At 36.6% G+C, this 18,069-nt stretch overlaps 1 protein-coding gene and 1 long non-coding RNA gene across 7 annotated transcripts in view; one reads left to right on the top strand and one right to left on the bottom strand.

The window, feature by feature from the left end:
* The window catches only part of iqsec1b (IQ motif and Sec7 domain ArfGEF 1b), a 206,155-nt gene that overhangs the window by 110,547 nt on the left and 77,539 nt on the right, over nucleotides 1-18,069 (top strand). Inside the window, exon 1 of one of the 6 annotated variants that reach the window (XM_083533979.1) lies at nucleotides 12,303-12,460. The exons of 4 other annotated variants lie outside the window; for them this stretch is intronic. In XM_083533979.1, coding sequence (XP_083390105.1) covers nucleotides 12,375-12,460 — 86 coding nt within the window. In that variant the 5' untranslated portion in view covers nucleotides 12,303-12,374. Of the gene's footprint in view, nucleotides 1-12,302; nucleotides 12,461-18,069 lie in introns of those variants that run through there. One more of the 6 variants, XM_083533978.1, reaches the window with a different exon arrangement.
* The window catches only part of LOC310722056, a 142,243-nt gene that overhangs the window by 60,412 nt on the left and 63,762 nt on the right, over nucleotides 1-18,069 (bottom strand). The window lies entirely within an intron of this gene.

Raw genomic sequence — 18,069 nt, 5'->3', positions numbered from 1 at the left:
CACAGCTTTACCCAGTTAGTTTCTCTAAACCATTTGCTGCAATAATTTGCCATGCTTTTTGTAAAATGTGCCATAGATATTCTTTGTTATTTGGACAGTTCTTCCTGACATAGCTCATCTAGACATGACTGGGCAGACCATTCAGTCCAATGTTTGGAAATATGATCCAGGTAATTGTCTTGTTGTATTTGGTTCCAATTAGCTATAGTCTGTATGGAATTTCATGGTGTCAACCTGTGGAATGACATGGATTTGATGTTCAGTATTCCTTACACTCCGGACTCCGGAATAAGTCTCCAGGCCCACACCATTAGGCTTCCACCTCCATGTATGACTGTGGGTGTTAGGCAGTCTGTTAACATCTTCACTCCTGTTCTCCGTTTTACAGATTTTCTGTTTGAGGCAAGAATAAAAAAATTGGACTTATTTGAACGTAGAATCTTACTTCCAGTCATGTTTTTGTGTTATGTATTTTTGCCTCTTACCTAGTTTGTTTCATATTATCGTTTTAAAAACCGTAAAAGGGCAAGTGTTTTAAAAAATGTTGACAGGCACTGTGTGTGTTATATACAGTAACCACAAAATGTGTTTTGTTTTTGTCTTTTTATCATTCTTTTAGGAGATTTTTTTGTTTTGTTTCTTGTTTGTTTGTACTTTCTCTCTTTATCACACACACCCTGGATTTTCCTTTGGCAATATTGGTTTTGTGCTAATGGTTTTAGGATTCGGTGTTGATTCTCATGATTAAGGCGGTGTGATCTGTCTGTGAACTTTATTGGTGCCCTAAGTGGACTGGTTTTTAATAAAGATTAGAGTTATGTTTCAGCAATAAATTCTCTAATTTCTTCCCAAAGAGAAAAAATATGAACTGTTACCTTAAACCATGTCTTTTTGTCCTATTAATAATAAATATTGGTTCTTTAATGAGCAAAATGTTTTTGATGAATGGTTTGAATGGTTTTTAAATTAGGTGGTCCTTATATTTTCTTTTTTGGTTTACAACAAAACAGTAAAGCTTATTTTATGGATCCACTCTAACCAGGAATAATAAATGAAGGCAACTGACTTTAAGATTGTGTTAATGGTTATAGGGAATTAAACAGGATAGAAAACATTAGAGCTCCTTCGCACATTTTATTACCTAATTTAAACCCTTTATGCATCACACCCAGTGCCCTTCCAAATGCTGCAAATCCATCGCCTTCTACTGAAGAGATTTTATCTTGTGCGAACTTTAAATGCTGGTCTTAAAGGATCTCACTGTACATATGCCATTTGTCTTATGTGGTCATGGCACAGTACAGCAGTATAGTTGGGTTGGTTCATAATAGAAAAAATATTTGAGCAAAATAGCAGTATTTAGTGTTGCTTTTTTATGTAGCAATTAAATGTTTGTAATTTGTTATGCAGAGGCATTTATAAGTTTCTTACAGTAGCTAAGTAGAGTGTGCAGGCTTTTTTTTTTTTTAGTTTAAATAGCTGAAGAAATCTGATTCTAGTTCTAAGGTTTGCAGTTTACATCGTTGGCCTTTTCCTTCTAAGCCCTTCAGCTTCTCATGTGGAAAGGCTGAAAGATTTGGAATCATTAACATTATTTCGAAATTGGCATGTCTAATCTTATAACGGTGCCTCAGTGTTGCCTTTTCACAGCTCCAGGGTTCCAGGTTCTTGAGTTACCAACAACTTGATGTTTCACATGTTCTGATCATTAGTGTGAGTTTCTTCTGTTCTATGATTTCTTCCCTGACAGTAGTTGAATTAGCTAAAGTAAGCTAAATTTGCCCTATGTATGTATGTATGTATGTATGTATGTATGTATGTATGTATTGTTCTGCTGGTAATTCTACTGCTGGCAATATTTTCAAGCTTCTTTAATAAAGAATAATGAAAATACTATGTGAATCTATAGCTTTGCTAATTAAAAAAAAGGTTTATTCCACACAAGTAGCTCACTAATACTCATGTCCCCAACTAGATATGTTTAAAATGTAGTTAAACAAAAGTGATTTTTCAAAGTCAAGGAGTTTATACATAGCATGTATGTGATGATTATACAGTCTTTAATTATTCCAATTCTGTTCTAGTGATAAATGTATAATATACATAATGGGTGTAAAGGTACAAGGCTTTTCGTTCAGCACACATGTAACGAATGCAATCCTATTTGTTGTCCTTTTATCTGTGGGACATAGTTAAAATCTGTTTTTTTCTTCAGGAATGTATTACATGTTGGACTGCAAGTTTGTTTAGTCCCCGCCTTGCAGTTTACGTGCTTTTTAAAAAAATTATTATTGGAGAACACACACAACAATACCGGGGTAAAAAAAAAAATTTAACTAGAAATAGTTGTCAAAGCAGTGTCACTCATGTGGCTACTCATTCCACTCATTCCATACTGAAAATATGTTTTTTAGTGCATTGTTTTGTGCGTGTGCGAAATCACGATCCTTCCTGCCATCACCAACGCTAATAATAATGGATTCTTTAGCATTTTATGTACAGCTTCAAGAATTTCTCTTAAAAGGAGAAAATCCAGATAATTCCACATATCGAGGGAGTCAATGAATGAAGGATAAGAGGAATAAAGACATGTATGCTGTAATTAAGTAGCGCAGATAAGTAGAACACATATTTAGAAAATTGTATATTAAATCTAAAACACACACACACTTATGTACACACCTGTATTACCCAAATAGCATTCAACACATTTTTTTATATTGTATTTAATTTATTAAATAAATTTAATTTGGACCAATTTAATATATTATACAATTTAATTGCTATAATAAAGTGTATTGCATTCATTTGATTTATTAATCATTTATTTTTTATAAAATATGAATTTATTATTTAACCAAGCCGGAATTTTATTAAACTTTTTTTTTTTAATGTAAACTGTTGTTCACAAATGTTAATAATAATTCAAAACTGCGTTACATATACCGAACAATTTTTCATGGTCTACATGAAAGTATCAAAAGCAGGTGAGAATGTTAAGGTAGATGTTGTGTTTTCGGGGGGGGGGGGGAAGAATCGTAAATAAGAGCGGGTGGGGGGCGGGGTTTGTGATTATCTGTAGTGTCAGTAGCCATTCACACATTTTAATCAACCAGGGAATAGACCCTAGTACTGGAATAAAGTTTCTTTTCTTCTTATTGTTTAAGCCAGGTCCCGAGAGTGAGTACAGAAAGGTCATGCCTGAAAAAAAAGGGGAAAACACCAGCACATTGAGGAAAAGGGTGAGATGCGGTTGCTCAGGCCGACCTTTTCCATCAAACAGAAATACGAATTAGTTCCTTCAAAGATCTCTTTACAGGCTGGGAGGGAGGAAGTGCCAAACACAGCATCTAGCAAAAGAGAAAGCAAGCTGCACCTAGAGGAGGAGGGATTCTGGAATGGAATTAAAATTGTAACCAGCCCTACAGTCCAGCATATGAAATGTGCCCAATTGAGATTCATCCACCAAGCAGTGCCAACACACACACACACACACACACACACACACACACACACACACACACACACACACACACACACACACTGTGTGCACAGTTACAGGCTGTTCAACAACTCTCCTAGCTGACTTTACATGTTTTGTTCTTTCTGCTAGATGAAAGAACAAGTGAATATGAAAGCGAGTCAGGCAAATGAGCGTGTGTGCGTGTGTGTGCGTGTGTGTGCGCGTGTGCGCGTGTGCGCGTGTATACACGTGTCATTCCTTCTGTCTTTCCCTTTCAGATATATCCTAGCCAATCCTCTGTTTCCAAGGAGACACGGGTATAGCAGGATGACCGCTGGGTTCAGTACAGTGTGCAGATTCTCTGATAAAGGCTATGCTTGAATCTCTCCATCTGTCTTTCTGTCTATCTGTTTTTCTCTTTGTCTCTTGCTCTTACTCTCTTGGCTGTGATCAAACAGGCATGTCCATTATGTGTCTTATCTGCTTATTAATTAGCTGCATTACTGTACAAAATGAAAAACAATAAAAAGTTATAGCCTTGATTTTCCTAGATCGTTTAGCCAGTTTTTGTTATTTTTGTTTTAGGATAAATAAATGGTGGTTTTTGTTTAAATGAAATTAGTAGCATTTTACATTAGTAGTATTTCACATTTGTCCACAAGTGTTTTATTTTGCCATTTTGGGAGAGTGACTGAGTTTATATTTAGTTTGCGTTTCCTGGTTTCATACATGACTGCTTTGTTGTATTTTTTGGGATCATTTGTGCAGTTACTGAAATCTTTTTATCAGTGATACTCAAATCAGTTGTCTGTACGGTGTGGTCAAAAAAAAAAAAAAAGGCACTGCAAAGGCAATAAAATATTTCGACCATCTACAAGGAGCAGGATTTAAAAAGTGCCAAAGCTCTAAGGTTACCAGAAGCTGTAATTAAACTAATGGCATTACTCTGATTAAATCCACAACATCAGGCTGTTAGAAATGTATTGCAAAAGGTCCATCTTGCACACAGAGCAAAAATAAAAATGGAAATTAGGATTCACACCTGTATAGTGGTTTATAAAATGTTACCAGATATAGTGTGTTTTGTAATCATTTGTCTGGGATCGGCTACACTAATTTGCTTCAAGGTATACAGTACAGACCAAAAGTTTGGACACACCTTCTCATTTAAAGAGTTTTCTTTATTTTCATGACTATGAAAATTGTAGAGTCACACTGAAGGCATCAAGGGCTATTTGACCAAGAAGGAGAGTGATGGGGTGCTGCGCCAGATGACCTGGCCTCCACAGTCTCCGGACCTGAACCCAATCGAGATGGTGAGCTGGACCGCAGAGTGAAGGCAAAAGGGCCAACAAGTGCTAAGCATCTCTCGGGGAACTCCTTCAAGACTGTTGCAAGACCATTTCAGGTGACTACCTCTTGAAGCTCATCAAGAGAATGCCAAGAGTGTGCAAAGCAGTAATCAAAGCAAAAGGTGGCTACTTTGAAGAACCCACAATATGACATTTTTCAGTTGTTTCACACTTTTTTGTTATGTATATAATTCCATATATAATTCCACATGTGTTAATTCATAGTTTTGATGCCTTCAGTGTGAATCTACAATTTTCATAGTCATGAAAATAAAGAAACTCTTTGAATGAGAAGGTGTGTCCAAACTTTTGGTCTGTACTGTAAGTTTGTGGTTGAGTGTGTACTTTAATGTACTGGTATTCCAGGAATAAACACCAGATTTGTTGAAACCCTTAACAGGAAAAAGTACTGTGGATTACTGTAGATGAATTTGTGAAAGGAATGATAGGATTCGTTGCTACATCCTTTCACCAAATCTTCCCCAAGTATCTTATTAAATCCACCAGAGACATCCTTTGAAATTTCCTTTTTTTATTTTTTTATTTTTTTATTCTAATTCAGTTTGGTTTTGACTGGATTTAAAAGAAAATGCCACTTCCACAAGTGTCTTTATCTGTAAAGAAGCATGAAAAAAATAAAAAATAAATAAATGAAATCACCTCAACGCCACTCGTAAATCTAATCCAGTCTACATATGGCTTTTATTTTTTGGGCTTTGTTATATTAATGACTATTTCCGTGGAGGTTTAGAAAGGGGTTTATGTCTCTACTCTTTTTGCTGATCACATTAGAAAGGCCCATGTGGACATTATCAGATTACTGAAGTGCTTGTTATTCCTCTTCAAACACTCAGCTCCTGACAGACAATCTTCTTTCAGCAGTAACATATCTAGTAATATTGCCAGATGTGCAGTAAAAGAAGAGTGACACTATATTTGAAAATACATTAAGCCACTAATGGCTGAAGCATTGAAGTAACTAAGTGCTGGTGTACTTGTCTATCAAAAAACACCCATGTGTACAAACAAGCTATGATGAGCTTCAAAATTGTTACAATGTGAAATCCAAAGAAATTGGGGGGGGGGGGGGCTGCTGGGATTAGAGCTGTAACACTTATAATAGGTGATTCATATAGGGATTAGGACTGGTGTTCTTTACTTTGATTACTTAATATTTATTGCTTGTTGATTAAACCTTGAACCTGGTTTTATATTTTAGTGCCACCAGTTACAAGCCGAACACAACGAACCAAAATACACACAGTGGAGATTCTTGCATATCAGCTGTCCTGGAGGTGACAACAGCAGAGGGACATTTGTATTTGTAGATATTTTGACCGAATCCCTTGAGTAGTAGGAGCTGTAGAGAAGCTTTTAAGCTTACACCACAAAGCCACAATGTGACTAGCTGAGTAAGGGAGCAGATATTTAGCAACTTCATCTTATATATAATTAAGTGGCACCTCTCTGTCATTATTATTTACTTTTTTACCCTGCGTGTAAAAACCCAAACAGTGTAGAATAAGATAATTGCACAATGCAATTTCTGTCTGTTGAAGAGCCTCCTGAGCAAACTTAATCCCAACATATTTTATTTGATAAATCTGCACAATTATGTTGTTCAGACTGACGCTGTGTACAATACCACGTGATGTTTCACATTATAATCGTGTTTTATGAAAGAAGTGCTTCATCCAACCTTTACTCCACATTACATGGTGTCTCTGCACATCAGGTATGAAGCTGGCCTAGCATTTAAGCTGGCACTGTGGAATCTTCAAGATACAACTGAACAGAATAGTAACCTCCCACTTTTTCTATGTCAGACTGCTTTTTCATATCAGTAGAACTCAATGTTTTCTTCTTTTTATTAGACAGATCATCCAATTGTGTTTGTTAATTTTGGTACACAATTTTGCAGCAGAGAAATTAGAGGTGTTGGTCAAGTGTGTGATGTGTGAAGAGATTGCCCCCTACTGGTTATCTTTGTGTTTTTTGTTTTTGTTTTTTTAATTCACATTGGTAAGGGGAAAGGTTAGATCGTAAGAGTATAAATGTTTTTTTTTCCCTTTAACTCTTTAACTCAAATACCTAGAGTAAAGACACTTGTTTGATATGAGATATTGTGTGTTCATTTCAGCATTCTGAACAAAATGATTCTTCTGAGCATGAGCTAATTGTACGCTATTGTACTTTCTTGTATTCAGAGGAAAGATGATGTATAGTAGAAAAACATGACTTCTATCGTTCTAGCAAGCATGTTGTAGACGTAATTCTGTATTAGTTTAAAGCTGCTACAGCTAAAAGGGTAGTATAAAAAATTTTTTTACATCTGCAGTGTCTCATTGTGGTCCAACAATGTCTGTTTCATAAAGTCACAATCACATTTAAGTTGCATTTTGTTTGACTTGTCTCAAAGTTATATGTGACTAAATTGCAATTCGAAAGAACAAATATCATTTTAGAATTAAGCCAGATTACACTGTCAATTCTAAGAGCCAACAATTGATTTAATTTGATATAGTGTGGATTTCACTTCTGAAAATTGTATTTATAATGGAGTTTAGTAAGGATATAAAATTCAATCTTTATCCACCAAAAGAGCTGCAAGCAATCCTCAGTGTTAAACTGCAATACTCAGGATAGGCTACACCTTGGAAGATCAGTAAGATAATCTACAGTCATTCCGAGGTTTAAACATCTCAGTCACGGCTTTACAGTCAAAGCAGAACCCAATATGTAATTACATTTAAATGGAAGAAAGTATTTCAGTGAGATTAATACCATCACAGTAATCTTCTGCTTCTATATGTTCAATGAGAACACTGATTGATTTCTCCAGCGAAGTGTGTGCATGTGTGTGGAAAAGAGTTGGACAGAGTCCAAAGGGGCAGGTTGCATGAGTGGATGGTTAATTTAGTGTATTTTCTACAGGATGAATAAAATCAAAGATGTATAAAGGGATTGAGGACACTGGCAATTTAGTATTGTTTTGGCATATGCATGATTATTTGCAAATCAACCACCAGGTTCATCTTCCTAGGTTGTGAAAAAGTGACGGTCTAATTGAGCCTGAACTGGATCATAGAGGCACTTCCGTCTGTTGGCTTTCTTTTTTAGTTCTTCAGCTCACTTTGTAGAAGGTGTGTGTGTGTGTGTGTGTGTGTGTGTGTGTGTGTGTGTGTGTGTGTGTGTGTGTGTGTGTGTGTGTGTGTGTGTGTGTGTGTGAGTGCATGTGAGTCAAATATTACCAAGCCATTTGTCAAAAACTGCCAGGCTTGAAAGCATGCTGGGTTCTGATGAGTGGCTCCAGCTGCGACAAACTTGGAGATGCTCCCTCTTTGAGTTTGGCATGGAATAGAAAGAGCCCTCAGAATGGAAATAGTGCTGACACATGGTCAATACTGTGTGCATATGGCTGTATGTGTCTGTGATCTCTAAAACCTGAAAGCAGAGTGTTTGACAGGTGTAATTGAGTGAGGTTTACCTGCACATTGTTCCATCTGTCATTCCCTCATACACGCTTATGGACTGCAGGAAGTCTGAGGAACTCCCTGCCATCACTCACATTCACTAATGAGAGCATTTGCACAGGTGGTTAGGTGACGGAGCCAAAAACTGTGCCGTGATATTTGAGAAATTCTGAATTTGTGGGTTTTTAAGTCTTAAGTTATCGCATTAGTAACGTTACTAGCAGTCTTTTTTACAGCATTAGCAACATTACTCCTTACAACAGTCATGTTTAATGTTAAATAAACACACAAATAAATACATGCTTCAAGTGAAAATATAGCTTAATGTTTTTATTATTTCAATCTTGTTAGAGCCTTGTAATTAGCAGGCTCTTTGTCCTTATTTTATTTGTCATGTGGAATTAAGAGACCCACAGCTGTTTTGCGTTACTGAATAATGCAGTGATGAATAACCTTATGCTTAATTTTTCTGTAGAGTCAAAATAGCATAATCATTGTGTCATTCTGACGGTGTTTGTCCTGATTCAAGCGATTTTATTTTAATAAGGATCTGTTATGATACTTAATTGTGATCATTAGAATGTCCTTAAATGTTGGATAATTAATGTTGATTGTTGGCGAACCAACGAAATGACTAAAGGCCATTGATTTTACAACACTCAATGCCGTAACCATACATCAATTTCAAAGCGCTTGAAGACCTTTCAGCTTGCATTTGAATATACTGATCAGTTGATGTGTTTCTCAGTGTCTCATTTCTATCATCATTCTTCTCACTAATAATCTTGTTAATATTATGGACAGCAGCTATGCTAATTTCTCTCCACTGCTTCTCTTTATCTGCCTATCCAGAGGCATCGTGAGGTTTAATATTATAGACCTTTAAAGAAGAAGATGCAGAGCCCGCAAACATCCCGAACCATCTAGAGACGTACAGTACTAACCACTTCATGTGGAGTTTGGACATTGGACCTCTTTAAATGTTTAAAAGCTTTGTCATGAAGAAGCTGGTGTTGAATCTATGATGATCTCAGATGTTGAGCTATTTTATATTTTGAGTTGCTCAGTAGCTCCTGGTTCCATAACTTCAACTGACTGTATAAGACTGTGGAAAGGACCTTACTCATAATCTTACATTCCAGTGCTCATGTTAGTTTTCACTCTCTGGTGTTTTGTATTGGCTTAATGATTTATAATCACACTCTTGATATCACCCAAATGAGGATGAGTTCCACTTTTGAGTCTGTTTCCTCTCAAAGTTTCTTCCTCATAACATCTAAGGGAGGTTTTTCCTTGCCACAGTCGCCATGGCTGCTCATCAGGGATAAATACACATCGTTCACTTTAATTCTTAAATCCTTTAAAGCTGCTTTGAGACCAATGTCCATTGTGAAACGCACTATAGAAATAAACTCGACTTGACTAAATAGAAGCATATGCACCAAAAATCACAACAACAGCGAAGCTCCTGAGTTGACTGCATGGCCACACCAATCTAATGAACATAATAACTGTTCCCAATTAATTATTTTATAGCAAAATAGATTGAAAAATGAACATTATGAAATGCACATTAATACACTGATTAATCATTTCAGTTGCAGTTTTACTTTTGCAGTTGCAGTTTTTATTCAGAAACACAGCACACACACACACACACACACACACACACAAACACACACACACACACACACACACACACACACATACATACATACATACATACATAGTCATACAGTAGACTATACAGTTATAGTGCATTAAAAACTTTTAACAATGAAGCAGATTTATTTAATATGTACTTTAAAAAACTTTTTCTGGAATTCCTTTAAGAATGGGATAAAAAAAGCCACAAATCTTAAAGTTTGAAAGAGTTTATTAAAGAAAATAACAGACTTTTCCCAGCATATTCTTGTGAACTGTAGTTAAAGGTCGAATTTATTTTATCTCCTCGACTAGTTAAAGTGCTGACTATTGAATATATTAATCATGTATTGCTTCCAACCCCAGTGCACAAATGTTATTAATTACAGAGTAGATGTTATGATTTTTTTGTTATGGTGATATCTCTGGAAGCATCCCTTCATTTTTGTTGTTACTGAGTAGCCGGCGCTGCCAGTGGCCTCTCTCTGGCACTTACCTGCTGCCCTGACAGGTACAATGATGCAATTTACTGTGTCTCTAGTTGGAGATATGCAAACACACACATACACACCATCAACTTTTCTACTTATTGATTCAGAAAGCATGTCTTGAGCGAATGTTGAGTTGTTATTTGCAATTCTAGTGTTTTCTGTAAGAATATTCCAATATTTTCTGGGTTCTGGTATAAAAGCTTTGTGGTTAAATCATGTCTATAGACATTTAAAGTATCAGGCTGCAACATAAAAAGATTATAAAAGGTGAAGGAGGTCTGAATACCTTTGGAATGCCCTGTGTTTTCCTTGGGAAAATGATGTTAACAAGAAAATGAGCAAGGATTAAACAAATGCTATTGTAAACTCCTGTTCCACCATTTACTTTTGCTAGACTGTTTTTTTGCGGGAAATTCATTTACATACTCTTCTTGTACACAAAGCTAAAAATCATGATAATGACTTAAATATATGGTATAAACCCCAACACATTTGAGTTCACAACTTTTTTCAACTCATCAACTTTTCAAGCACATCAATATTGAATGGAACAGCAATGGATCTTCTTTCTATAAAACGCTGTGCAAGTTTATCCACTAGGCTACAACTAAAGAAATCAAAGGAAAAACTATTGCATACTAAATATCTTTATCGAAATTATATTTATTGAGGTCATGCTAATTTTCTGAGCAATGACTTAAGATTATTTAAAGCTTAATATTGTGCAATTTTTCTATTGTCCCATTTTATTTAATTTTTTGCTGGATTGTGGGTATTCTGATTAATTGAAACCTATTAACTTAGTCAGAACAGTGACACCCAGATACCAGATGGCAGCCCAGGACACTATTAATGAATGCATTCTTTTTCTAGGCAAACTTTGGATCCAAAATTATAGATGTGACAAAGATTTCCTCTTTTGTTTATACTATAAGGTTTTATGTGAGTAATGATTTTTGGCTTCTCCTTGCGCTTCATTGTTTACAAAGTAAAAGCCTTTACTTTAAAATACTTTAAAATAAAATATTTGTACACCTTACAATTGATGATGGACTTCCACTGTAGCATTAGGTTTCTCAAATAATTCTGTGAACTACACCTTAATTTCTGCGGTCTCAATTTATTAGTAAAGAATATTACATTTGCATTACATTAGAGATTTCTGCATAGGACTGCAATATTTATGACTTCAGAAATCTTGCATTTATGTTTTTACTGAAAACCATTAAATCTCCTACTATATTTCACTTGAGCATTTTTTCCCCTGCAGATAAATCTCTTTATGAATTTAGCTTATTCGCAGCAAGTAAATCTCTTAATGAATTGTGCCTGTTCTGGAAAGCCTTATTACCATGCACTTGCCAAAATCGCTCACTTGAGTCAAGCACCATCTGCCAGGCTCCCAATTACAATTATACTCTCTACCTGCCTGTCTATTTGCACAATACTTCATTAGCTCTTAATGGTTCATCAGTTGGTAACAGGAAAATGTGTGACTTTATGATGCCACAACTCTTTCATTATGATTGGACATGCTTTTGCAAACAGCCTCTGTTGCCATGGTTACCAGCAGACCTGATGCATCTCTGCATTCTTGGGCCACAATAAAGTTGAGATACTAAGCCATATAGAGTCATTAAAAAAAAAACCATGGCCATCAAAAGTGAAGAGTTGTGAATTATGAATGGTGTTCTGGTGAATTGGTGCATCTGAAATGTTTCCTGCTATGTTTTACGCACCACATATAGAAGCTCATCTGATTTCTCGTGTCATCTTGAATGCTGATGTTGCATTGTACACCCACACACCAAACAAACACACTCATTACTCTCCGCCCCTCTATGGATAAGCTTGAATGAGCTAGCGAGCTTGTGAGTGTGTGAAGAAAGCAGTGCATGTGTCTGTGTGCGCACGAGGACACGCATCAGTTTGTGTGCGTGAGTGTGTGTATATGTGTGAGCAGCGTGCACTACACACAGTCCCTGTGTTTTTCCACCAACGGCACGGCGACATCATGGCTAACAGACTCTACTACCTGTGAGTACTGTAGTTCTTGTGGAATAAACATATGTTTGCTTAAAACATATAAAATAAAATGTGTTTGCTTTAAGCAAGTAATGCACATCACATTAAATAATTCAACTTACAAATACGGCAATACATATGTGATCTCAGCAGCTTGTAGAGAGTTGTGTGTATAACATAAAGAGATGCTGTTTGCTTCAACAGTGGCTGATCTGTTACAGCTGTTGACTTTTTAAAAATGTTCTGGCACGTACACGCTAAAGAGAATAATTGCGTGCCATGATCATGATTAGCAAGCTTGAGCGTGTTAATTAAATATGTTTAATTTCTAATTGTGTGTATTATGATGTTCGTTTATTTCTCACCGCATGTTACTGTGAAGCTTAATTCAGGAGCAGTGTGAGATGTGGACATGCCCTGCATGTCTCAAATGTCTACCTTGGCTGTGCTGAGCTGAGCTAGAGCTTCTTTGACCTGCGTGCAGGGGGATAAGAATGAACATTGACATGCCTCGCACATCCAAACTGAAGACTTTGTGGACAGGCATTTGCGTAGCACTGATGTCGTCACACTTTCTATTTTTGGAAACCATATAAGCCTGTGTGCTTTCAAAGCCTTGCTGCTGACAGACTACACGAATGAGCCTGATTCTACTTTAGCGCCTCGTAGTTCTGACACAGATAAAGTCCCAGTCACTTCACATAAGCTTATTAATCTGGACAGATTGTGTACCTCTGCATTTAGTGTAGAGGAATGACCATAAGCTCACTTTGGCTCAGCTCAAAACTACATGGAGGTACTTAAATTATTATTTTCTATTATTTTAAAATATATGAAAAGTGGAAAATTGGTGTACATTTAAATCTTAATAAGAAATGTACCTTGAGAAAGATTTTACAGCTAAAACTTTATATTGATTTTGATGTATTTGCATAAGGCTGATGTTAATTCATGAAATACTTAAATGATAGTTTCCTATCCATATAGTATAACACCTCTGGTCCTATTCATATTTCCTCAAAAAATATTAACATTACCATTTTCTCTTATGTTACATGTTAGAAAATGGTTCTTTTACAGCTGCTCTTGAACCCAGAGTGGCTCTATGTCTCTAGCCCTTGACTTAATGTAACTCTACCTTCACAGTTTCATCCTGGGGGAGGGGAGGTCTGGGACTGCCATGAACATCATGTGCTCATTCCTCAAGGTCACTCTGATCCCCCATTATTCCTTTAAAGTAGCCCATGACTAATCAGTCCCCCTCTCTATAACCAGTCTTTTCCCTGACTGAAACACATGTGATGCCTCAGAATGGAGGGTATGAATGCTGGGATCAGTGTAATGGTAACAAGGTGAGCTCTGCATGTGTCACTGGATGCCACTGTCAGTAAATGCTATGGCAAGTTAGCAGTGAGCCAGACACACTAACAAGCAGGCCATCAGAGCACAATTCAGCTGGATGCTCCATATTGTTGTTCCTCCATTGTTATGATAGCTGCTAGCAGTCCTGAACCGATGTGTCACATTTTGTGATCGTCATCATTGGTTGGTTGAATATGCATTAAATCTAACTTAAATGTGTAATGATGTCTGGAAAGCACACACATACATTTGTATTCAAATAAGATAAAAGGATGGAACCATGATAGTGCTTAAGTTATGCATCGAAACCACTTGCATGATTTCAACAGTGGCAAATCATTTTGAAGTCTGCTGTCGAGGTGCCCTTGATCCTATCAAATAATTATAAATGAGTGGTGATGTGGAGATTTTAATATTTAAACATGTGTTTTTAATATTTAATACATTGAACACTTGGTTGGACTGCAATATTTGTGGAAGGGATAAGATATGGTGGCAAACACATTAAAGGATTTATATCAGCTCGATCAATTAATAATTACTATTTATTACAAATAAGCTAGTTTCCCTTCTTTAATACTGCCTGACTCATGGTACCTCAGCTGTGTTGTGGTACATTCTGTTTCTTGAATCTCTCAGATGTAATCATGTTTAAAATAAAGCCATAAACCATGAGAGGGCATGTATTATAGTCATTTTATCACAAGCAAGGGTGCTGTGGTGACATGATGCAAGATTAGAGTAAATGCAAGCAAACTATTTAAACTCTTGTACAATAAAGTAGCACTCACACTGAAGCTACACGTATATAAAAACATTCATTCCCAATATTCATTAAAACATTTCTTCGTTTTTATTTTTACATTGACACAGCGTTAGCAGTAATGCTTTACACTATCGTTTTATCATAAAACCTTGTTTTTTTTTCCATTTTACACACACACACACACACACACACACACACACACACACACACACACACACACACACACACACACACAGTATCTCACAAAAGTGAGTACACCCCTCACATTTACTGAAACATATATATTTTAGAGTGGTCAATGTGCAGCTTATATAGCAGTATAAATTTGCTATCCTCTGAAAATAACTCGATATAAAGCCATTACTTTCAAAATAGCTGCCAACAAAAGTAAGTACACCCTAAGTGAAAACAGCTGTACGTCTTTTAACCATGCAAAGAGCACATGTCCTATTATTCATGTTCATGTGTTTGTCTGCTTGACAGGACCATACAAATTTGTATATCTTGTATTAAACCAGTTAAAATGTGGTGCTTTAAGTACAAGTCTCTCATTCTGACCACTGGATGTTAAACATGGCACCTCATGGCAAAGACTCTAAGGATTTAAGAATTTGAATTGTTGCTCCCTATAAAGATGCCCAGGCTATAAGATCAGTAACACCCTGAAACTGAGTTACAGTACAGTGGTCAGGTTCATACAGACATTTTCCAAGATGGGTTCTGCTCTGAACAGGTTTTGCAAGGGTCCATCAAAAAATGTGACTCCTCGTGCTGTGCATCAGGTGCAAAATCAGGCTTTAAATGCACAAGAGCTGCAGCATTGCTTTAGAGCAGGGGTCACCAACATGGTGCCCACGGGCACCAGGTAGCCTGCAAGGACCACATGAGTAGCCCTTGGGCCTTTTCTAAAAATAGCTGGTACCTTGTTAAATCAATTTTAAAACTTATTATGAGAGATCATTAACATGATCAGGGTCTTCACATAGATGAATATCATTAATTATTAATAATAACATATAATAAAAGGTCAATTGAGCAAATTTGTTATTTCAGATCAAACTGAAAACTGTGTGTATCAAACTGGTAGCCCTTCACATTAATTGGTACCCAAGAAGTAGCTCTCAGTTTCAAAAAGGTTGGTGACCCCTGCTTTAGAGGTTGCAGAAAAGGAAGGTCCGGTTGTCAGTGCTCAGACCAAACGCCACACACTGCAATAAGTCTGTTTGCATGGTTGTCGTCCCAGAAGGAAACATCATCTGAAACTGGCTTACAACAAAGTCTGCAAACAGTTTGCTGAAGACAATCTGTCCAAGAGCATAAATTACTGAAACCATGTCCTGTGTTCTGATGAGACTAAGATAAACTTGTTTGGCACAGATGGTGTCCATCATGTGTGGCGATACCCTGGTGAGATGTGTCAAGAAAATGGTGTTGCCTACTTTCAAGCATGGTGGTGGTAGCATCATCGTCTGGGGCTGCATGAGTTCAGCTGGTACTAACATCAGCAGCACCATGATGTCATTATGGAGGAGTGGAAGAGGATCCCACCAGTAACCTGTGCAGCTCTGGTGAATTCAATGTCCAGGAGGATTAAGGCAGTGCTACATAACAATTGTGCTCACACAGAATATTGACACTTTGGACACAATTTTGACATGTTCACTTAGGATGTACTCAATTTTGTTGGCAGTTTTTCTTTGGCAATAATGGCTGTATGTTGAGATGCGTGCGTGTGTGTGTGTGTGTGTGTGTGTGTGAGTGTGTGTGTGTGTAAATATATCGTAGTCATACACAGACCACACATTGCATTTCCAGCTTCAGTGCCTCTTACACTACAGTGTAAAATAGTAATTGCAGTAAATGTGCAAATTAATAAAATCATACATAATGGCTGGAAACTGAGAGCTTACATTATAGCTTCAATGATGAGTAGAGGATATGCATTTGGAAGGTTTTTTTCTGCCATAATGATTTGGTATGTACTGTCGATCCTAATCTTAACTGGCATAGTGGAATTGGATAGTGACATGTAACCAACAGTTCAAATAGCATTCTCTTATGTGACGTTTGTCATACCAGAAACCACTCTGCCACAGTGGAAGGATGATTTTTATTTACATTCATTTAACTTTAAAAGACAATAAAATTATTATTAGAGAGATATTCCTTCCAGATTGTTGGGGAAATAGAATCAATGGGATGGGACAGCTGTTAATTAGCAGCAAAGATATTTAAGGTAAGGTACACATTTCTTTAGATAATTTTTTTTTTTTTCTTACTTTACTTACTGCTACCATTTGCACACAGTCTGACCATATTACATCCTGACCATCCGACATTTGCACAAACACCTGGTATGTCTGGATTTTAAATACTGTTGATGACTCATGTCAGTCCTTGTGAGATTGCTGATGCAGAACATATAGCTTACAAGTTCTTATCTCAAAGAATTCTATAAAACTGACACAAGCAGCACTTCACTCGCAACTAACGAGGGAGCTTTTACTTCTTTACAAAAGTCTAAATGAATCCATGATGGCTGACTTTGTTTATGAACAGCTCTGATTTTGAGCGCACCACTCTTCACTATAAATGGAGCAACAGTCAAACAGCTGGAGACTAGTGACATTTATTTCACCTTTCTTTTTTCCAGAGTGGTTTTGTTCACCTGCAACAGACAGCAATTTCAAAGTAAAGACTCAGCACACATATTCATAAAAACTCATCTAAAAATTGTCACTTGAATGATGCAATACGTCAACTAGTAACTTTTGTTCATCATGAAGGGTTGTTTATTATATCTGGAGCTCTCTGTCTCAGGTGTGTGTCATGATGTGGAAAATAAAAGGAAAATTTTTTTTTGTTCTCTTTGTGCTATTTTAGGTTTAAACCGCAGGAACTGGTTCACCGTTTGCTTTCATATAAGACTGTGAGCTCTTTTGGACTTCCTAAAATGTTTGTTTTTTTACTCTAATTAATGTATAATTCACATGTGTACATTTAAAACAAGAATGGCTTTTATTATAATGGAGTTAAACCTACATAGTAATTGAGTTTCTACTATTGCTTGTGCATTTGGCAGACGTATTACTTCAGATTGGGTATTAGATATGGGGCATGGCCCCATATGTACCACCACTCCTGTGCAAATATAATATAGCACAACCAACACTCCTAGAGGAAGCCTACATCAAGAGTTCAAATAAGGAAGGGATTACTCAGGGTAGCAACCGAGTGGCAATGTGTAACTCTTAACATGAGGCCACCACTACCATGCTTTACAGTGTGGATCAACATCACCCCAGAAGTATTGTCTTTTTTCTAATTATAAATCCAACGTATAGATATAGATCTAATACTCTATATTAGATTTGAATATAACCTACCACATAGAGCCTAGCTTTGTTTAGTGATTATCTTGTAAATAGCTTTTCTAATATGACTTCTTAATAGTACCTTCAGTCACACTTGGCCTTTTATTTGCATCTTTGAC

This window comes from Silurus aristotelis, assembly GCF_946808225.1.
Source record: "Silurus aristotelis genome assembly, chromosome: 28".
Classification (NCBI taxonomy): Eukaryota; Metazoa; Chordata; class Actinopteri; order Siluriformes; family Siluridae; genus Silurus; species Silurus aristotelis.
The sequence above is the reverse complement of the archived record's forward strand: the minus strand, read 5'-3'. Positions and strand labels throughout refer to the sequence as shown.